This window comes from Borostomias antarcticus, assembly GCF_949987555.1.
Source record: "Borostomias antarcticus genome assembly, chromosome: 22".
NCBI classification, from domain to species: domain Eukaryota; kingdom Metazoa; phylum Chordata; class Actinopteri; order Stomiiformes; family Stomiidae; genus Borostomias; species Borostomias antarcticus.
The window spans coordinates 9,873,454-9,881,036 of NC_140255.1; the positions used below are offsets into that span (position 1 = coordinate 9,873,454).

Below are 7,583 nucleotides of genomic sequence, written 5' to 3' on the forward strand. Positions count from 1 at the left end.
TCTTTCTCTCTCTCTCTCTCTCTCTCTTTCTCTCTCTCTCTCCCTCCATCCCTCTCGTTTTCTGAGATCTACAACAACTGTTTGGGCAGTGATGCAACCCCCAAAACAACAAACTCAACTGTGTGTGCGTATCTGTCTGATTGTTTATGAGGATCAAGGCCGTCTTTTCTTACCCCTGCTGCAAAACCCAAACTTCCATCCAGGATCCGCTTCTAAAAGGATGGATAAAGGCATCAGCAGTAGAAGGAAGGAATGGAAAGAAGGAGGGAGAGAGGGAGGGCGGGAGGGAGGGAGGGAGAGAGGGAAGGAGGGAGGGAGGGAGGGAGAGATGTCAAAACAAGAGCATTGATCAATCAGTGTGTACAGTTCAAAAACAGGAGAAAAAAAGAGTTCCTAAAGTTCATAAAGTTCATCGCAAAAGAGTTGCAGCTAACAAGCATTCACAGAGTGTAACCTCTAAAGGGCGCCCCTCAAAATAAAGTGTTGTCTCAGACACAGAGCTCAATATTTCAGTCTGACTGCGCTGCCGGACACCTCCTCCCAGGAGCATGGCTGCTGGGTAGAGTGCGCTGCCCTGGTGGTGTGTACCTGTCTGCTGGAGAAGATGAAGACCAGGGCTGCTCCTGCAGCAGTCAGGCCCCAGGTGAACAGGGTGCCCAGCAGGGCCTGCGTAACGGGGCTGTAGCCTTGAAGCATGGTGCCTACCGCCTGAAGGACAGAGATACGCACAGAGTAACAGAGTCAGGGACACACAAACACACACAGATACAGAGACAGGGACAGACAAACACACACACACACAGACCCAGACAGACAGGCACAGAGACACACACAGAGACAAACAGTGGTTATGGTGACAAATGAAGCAACTACACAGCAGTGTGAGGAGAAAGACAGATAATTGGTGGGTGTGGGAGCAACATGCTGACAATTATCCTAAACCTGGCCTATCAGAGCTAAGATGGAGCCGACTACCATGATGCTTAGCTACACACATTCCATCTTCTGAGACTGATGCCTACTCACATCCAGTACCTTAGAGTAAGGGGCTAACTGAAATATGTCTACAAAAAAAGACCAAAACTTTCATGGGCTGTACTTTGTATGTACTCTAGCAGTGTACATACAAAGCAATTTTCTTATAGTTTACAACAGAAACCAGAACTGTTGCAAGAATAAAACAATTTGAACAGTTGAATCACTATTAGGCCTACTCCAAAGGGTGCAGTCATACCAACTAAAAGCATCATGAACTGTCAACGATGGGTCTGAATGGAAAACAAAATAACTTTACGTGATAGGCTACACGTTTAAGTAGTCTCCAATGGTGAAGTTGGGACATATGATACAGTTGTGAAATGTGAAATAAGCATGGTGATGGATGGCAATGGACCGCTGTAGCACAGTAAGCTTGATCACTGCAAGCTGGTCTGCCACGCTGTTCACCCACATCTCCGTTGTGAAGACTGGGAGGACAAGCAAAGTCACTGAGACTGTTTCAGAATAAGCTGGCACTGATTAAAATCATATGAAAGTGAACAAGCTACTGTATGTATGCTTTTTGTACAAAAAGAAATGGCACCTAAAAATAGTCAGTATTTAGAATGAAGTTAGACTTTGAAGTCTGATAGGGACTACAACTTTGTACTTCTAAGGGGCCGGGTCCACATAGCGCCTTTTTCTGGCAAAAAAAACGCTGCATGGCGCTGCAGAGAGTTTTGTCCCAGCGCCCTCCAGCGCTACTTCAAAAAGAGACGCTGCGTGTGGAGTAACATTCTGTTTCTATGACAATAAATATCTTAACAGCATCATCAGCCGAGTCAAGCCCTATCTAATATCTGATTGGTTGCCTGGAAGGAGCGGCAGTGACGAGACCAGCGCCTTTCTGAAAAGTTGAGATATTTTCTACTTTGAGCGCTCGGAGCGCTCCGCTCAAAAACAGCCAGAGCGCTCGCGAGCGCTGGGTGCTGCGCTTTTCTATAGGCGGCGCCAACGCTCTCTCCTCATTGGAAAACAATTGAAAAAAGGCACAGGCACTCAGAAAAAGGTGCTATTGGACACAGCCCCTAAGTGTGAAACACCATCAATAAATGAGCATAATAGAATTCTTCTTTTTAAATGTGTAGCCAATGTGTTTCTCTTCTTAAATTCCCTCAAATGTTCTGACGGGTTTGTGAGAAAGGTGACCTAACAATGAATAGATTCCCACTTGGGACAATATTGGCGTTGGGCATGTTCTCCCCAGGGTTGTCAGGTACTCAGGTGGGGTATCTCCCCAGGGTTGTCAGGTACTCAGGTGGGGTATCTCCCCAGGGTTGTCAGGTACTCAGGTGGGGTATCTCCCAGGCTTTCTGTGTGGAGTTTGCATGTTCTCCCCGTGTTCACAAGGGTTTCCTCCCAAGAACCCCAATATAAAAACATGCAGAAGAACAGATCGCTCTTCAGTCCTGCCCTTGACCAGGACTTGGACTGAGCCGTTGGACTTGTTCCCCGGGAGCCACTGATGAGGCTGCCCACTGCTCCTGACTGCCCCTGGAGGAGGACAGCTTGGATGGGATAAATGCAGAGGATAAATTCCACCTGCGACCGCTGAAGAGGTAGGTGTGTGTGTGTGTGTGTGTGTGTGTGTGTGTGTGTGTGTGTGTGTGTGTGTGTGTGTATTGTGTGTGCTGTGTCGTCACTCTCTCACGTGTTTGTGTGTCACTTGCTATGTGGAAAATAAAGATCTCTCAAGGTCTAGTAATGAATTAAAATAGCACCATCACCTGTAGAGATCATAGTATTAAAAAGTAATATCTTATCCTGATGCTGTGACTGATCTGATGTGACTTGATCAGGCTAGTCCAGTCCAACAACATCAGGGCTAAAAGATGCCCGAACTTCAATTATAACACACGTGTGTGTGTGTGTGTGTGTGTGTGTGTGTGTGTGTGTGTGTGTGTGTGTGTGTGTGTGTGTGTGTGTGTGTGTGCGTGTGCGTGTGCGTGTGCGTGCAGCTGGATACCCAGTCGGAGAGGCAGCTAGGTACTTGGTATTGAATGTCTATTCCAGTTCTGTCCAGTAGCTTGTAGCTTGACTGTACAAATATTTAGCTAAACTAGTTTGACTGGTAGAACTACGTTAGCTACATTAATGTATGACTAATGTGCAACGTTGGCATCACTGTGTTGTGCCTTGTCACAGATTGAGTTCTTCTGTTTTCAGGGTGGATAGACGTGTTTTTACAGCTAGCAAGCTTAGCTCTGAACAACTTTGTCGATGACAAGGGTCATGTTGTACCAAACCATACAAGGCCATTTTTCTGCAACAGGTTGGTTCGGTCGAGTTAAGTTACTGTAACGTTAGTTGCATAGGCGAGATCTGTATACAGTTGTGAGTCAACTGACTGTAAATGTGCTTGTGTGAGCCGGTTTATCTCCCGGGAAACACGTATGCATCAATATACAGAGCCAGAGAACAAGGTAGGGAAATTATTTCATGTTAATGTCACAGCTATGGTGATTTCTCATTGAATTGGAGAAGTACTCACCGTTCGTGGCACCCGGATTCCGACGTAGGATATTTACTTCCTACTTCCCTGTACACGTGTCTATGCTTGTTCCCGCCTCCGACGAGATGGGATTGGTCACATCAGGTTGCAGCATTTTTTGTGGGCGTCTATCAAAATTGTATTGGACGATTAGCCGTCACTCATAAAAGCATTGCCCGCCTGTCTAGACTCAAGGTAGTCTCGCATAGCCAGACCTATCTCCACACGTCGTTTACGCTGTGCCAGCGAAGGCTACAGTTCTACACCTCTTTAAAATAAGGTTGAGAGTTTACTCACCTATCTTCTGATCAACTGTAGCCTATTAATCAATGAGGGGAAGCAAGGTGGGTAAATTGTGCACTGGACAGGGTTTACCCACCTCTGTATTTACCTCCCCACATCTGAATAAAACATATAATAAACGCCCTGTTGTTATTGTTACCTAAATTTAAAAAATAAATAAAATAAAATATAAATAAACTTGATTACAGGAGTCCCAGGTTCCATTGGCACATACATTTTATTACATTTCTTCATCCTAAATCCTGCTGAATTTTAGTGCTGTGGGTCACTAAAGGCAACTGAAGTGATGTGGATAGCACACACTCTGATATCCTTCCTTGAAGTAGCCTACCTCCTTCCTCTGCAACAGATGCTCTCTTCATCCCTTACTGTCTCACTACATCTGCTAGCTGGTTTAACTGTGGGGTTTGTGATTTCAGCAATCCTCAAAGGCAATAAGCTTATTGTGGGAGCGTGTCTATGTTTCCTCAGCTCTATAGCCTACTCCCTCTGCCTATGTTCTCTCAACCCATGTTCCCTTAGCCCAGGTTCCCTCAGCCCAGGTTCCCTCAGCCCTATGTTCCTTCAGCCCATGTTCCCTCAGCCCTACAGTATGTTCTCTCAGCCCATGTTCCTTCAGCCCATGTTCCTTCAGCCTATGTTCCTTCAGCTCTACGTTCCCTCATACTGTAGATCAGTATCTCCGCCAATAAGGTAATGTTTCCACCCCTGTCTGTTTGTTTGTTAGAATTCCAAGAGTATTTGCCACTACATTAAGCCTCTCTCTCTCTCTCTCTCTCTCTCTCTCTCTCTCTCTCTCTCTCTCTCTCTCTCTCTCTCACTCACACACACACACACACACACACTGTACACACACACACATACATACTGTACACAAACACACACTCACATACTGTATGACTCATACACACTGATGCATTCTGTATCGGGTATGTTTACTAGGAAGAGAAGAATTCTCTAATATAAATCTTAACAAATCATTTGCTGAGCCAGGGTAAAAGGCTAATTCATGGTCCAGATGTACATCATCATACTTGTATACAAAATTATGCGCAATGAGTGTATACAGTATGTGTACAGTGTTAATGTGTGTGCAATGTTTATATACTGTATATACAATGTGTGTGCCATTGTGATATGTGTGTGTAATACAGTATGTGTAGCCTACAGAGTGTTAATGTGTGTGCAATGTTGATATATATACAATGTGTGTGCTGTTGTGATATGTGTGTGCAGTGCGAGCATACAGTATGTACGGTACAGTCAGCGGTCATGTGCAAGTAGTGCAAAAGGTAAAGTCAGAGAGGGGGGGTCAGAGGGGATGCCTTTTTGATGCCTTATTTTTGTGGTATGAGGTCCTGGTCGTGATGGACCACAGCCTCCAGCCAGAAGGGAGTGATTCAAAGAGATTGTCATCGGGGTCGGAAAGGCGGCCACAATCTTTCTAGCAGGTTTCAGGGCCCTGGAGGGATGGCAGCAGGGTTCGAAATTAACACCTGCCAAGCGCCAAATGCGGGTAGGCCTATATTTTTCATTTGGCGTGTAGGGCCACCCGACACTTTGGCAGGTGACATTTTTTGCAACAAAATATCAGCATTGATTGTTCAGTGCTTAACAAAATATCAGCCTTTGTGGATCATAACACATACAGCACATTGAGCACACAAGTGAATAAACGGTGCTTGAAAAGAAGACTCGGTGGATCTGCTTGTTGTTGTGCATCGAACGAAACGAGCTGTGAAATTATTTGGGGGCCTATCTCTAGCCTGCAAGGTAAAGTTACTAGGCTACTAATTGGCTAACATTTCTGTTGTGTTAACAGGGGAACCAACGTACGTAGGCTATCCACAGCAAGCAAACTTGTTGTCATCTAAAGCTTTGCTACTTTAGCTGACTGGGACTGTCTCGTCACTAGCTAACGTTAGCTAGCTAATGTAGCTCACCATATTGTGCCAGACAGCCAAAACAAGCATCACATATATTTAACATCGCTGGCTAGAATAACCAGTGATGTGAAATACGTTTAAACAACTGGTCAGTTGATATGTTGCACAGCAATCGAGCACGACAATATCATTAGGGCTAGGTTAGGTAGCTAGCAAAGTCATCTTGCCCAGCTGGTATGGTTATAGGCTCATTCCAATGGAATAGTTTAGTAGTTTGTTATTTAACAATAGGTTGGCTACTCACTAATATTTTCAGTGGGGGACAGGACTACAACACCATCTGTGCTGTGGAGCTGTGGCACCATGAATCTGCTCTGACCACTGTCTGTATTCACCACCATAACATGTTATTATGCAGATGAAATGTACCGTATGTCTACATTACATAAAAAGGCTTTGTATAAGTATTATTTTTTTGCTGGTAAAAAAAAAAAAAAGTTTGGTGGGTACAAATTGAAATCTACCAGACTTTTGGCTGGTGAGCTAAAAAGTTCATTTCGACCCCTGGGTGACAGATTGCAGCCAATCACCCTCTCAGCAGAGCGGATGATGCGCTCAGTCTGGACTTGTCTTTATCTGTTGCGCTGGAGAACCAGCTGGTGATGGAGGAGGTGAGGATGGACACGATGATGGAGGTGTAGAAGAGGTGTATGCTCGTAGGTAGCTAGCGGTAGATTACTGCTGTCCACCCTGTCATATCTACCTAGCTAGGTAGCTGGGATACATCAGAGAGCAGAAGCGAAGACCACCCGTTCTGCTGACCCCATCTATGTCAAAGCTGCTCATAAATTGCAACAGTGACGCACCACTTTTTGACATTTGTCTACTCTAACTATCGGTACCCCACTGCGCATGCCGACAACATGCATCATGGGAGGAGGTCTGCGCTCTTCAAGTCAACATGCATCATGGGAGGAGGTCTGCGCTCTTCAAGTCAACATGCATCATGGGCGGAGGTCTGCGCTCTTCAAGTCAACATGCATCATGGGCGAAGGTCTGCGCTCTTCAAGTCAACATGCATCATGGGCGGAGGTCTGCGCTCTTCAAGTCAACATGCATCATGGGAGGAGGTCTGCGCTCTTCAAGTCAACATGCATCATGGGAGGAGGTCTGCGCTCTTCAAGTCAACATGCATCATGGGCGGAGGTCTGCGCTCTTCAAGTCAACATGCATCATGGGCGGAGGTCTGCGCTCTTCAAGTCAACATGCATCATGGGCGGAGGTCTGCGCTCTTCAAGTCAACATGCATCATGGGCGGAGGTCTGCGCTCTTCAAGTCAACATGCATCATGGGCGGAGGTCTGCGCTCTTCAAGTCAACATGCATCATGGGCGGAGGTCTGCGCTCTTCAAGTCAACATGTATCATGGGAGGAGGTCTGCGCTCTTCAAGTGTGCCCTTCTAGTTGTTGAATTTGATCTGGCAACAGTCAATTTACTGGTGGAAATAGGGCTCCTCTAGGTTACCTAGTTACCTAACCCCACTGTGCACATTTACCTCATAACATACCATTTATGTGAGTAGTCTTGAAATGACTGATTGCCTTCCAGCATAGAACTGCCACAATGCATCTCAGTTTTTCCAGCCAAACTATTCACGAGAAATCAATTGTCCTGGCTCTGCTCAGCATGGGCTGTTCAGAGCTACAATTATGTGTCAAAGGCTGATTATCATTTCACAGTCCATTTTTCAGAGCTCTTTATTTCAGCCAATGGAGTAGCAGATAATCATTGGGGAAGTGGTCATTAGCTGCGTGTGTGGCAGGTAACTCAACCACCATGCAATCCACTCCACTCTACTCAACCAC

At 45.7% G+C, this 7,583-nt stretch overlaps 1 protein-coding gene across 2 annotated transcripts in view; it reads right to left on the reverse strand.

Moving 5' to 3' along the window:
* The window catches only part of slc39a11 (solute carrier family 39, member 11), a gene marked incomplete at its 3' end in the record, with an annotated part of 72,294 nt that extends 68,700 nt beyond the window's left edge, over positions 1-3,594 (reverse strand). For both annotated transcript variants that reach the window (XM_084455899.1, XM_084455898.1), the window contains exons 1-3: positions 3,530-3,594; positions 589-708; positions 174-212 (exon numbers count right to left, since the gene is read on the reverse strand). In XM_084455899.1, the coding sequence (XP_084312025.1) occupies positions 174-212; positions 589-696 (147 nt within the window). In that variant the 5' untranslated portion in view covers positions 697-708; positions 3,530-3,594. The remainder of the gene's footprint in view (positions 1-173; positions 213-588; positions 709-3,529) is intronic.
* Between the last annotated feature and the right edge of the window lie 3,989 nt (positions 3,595-7,583).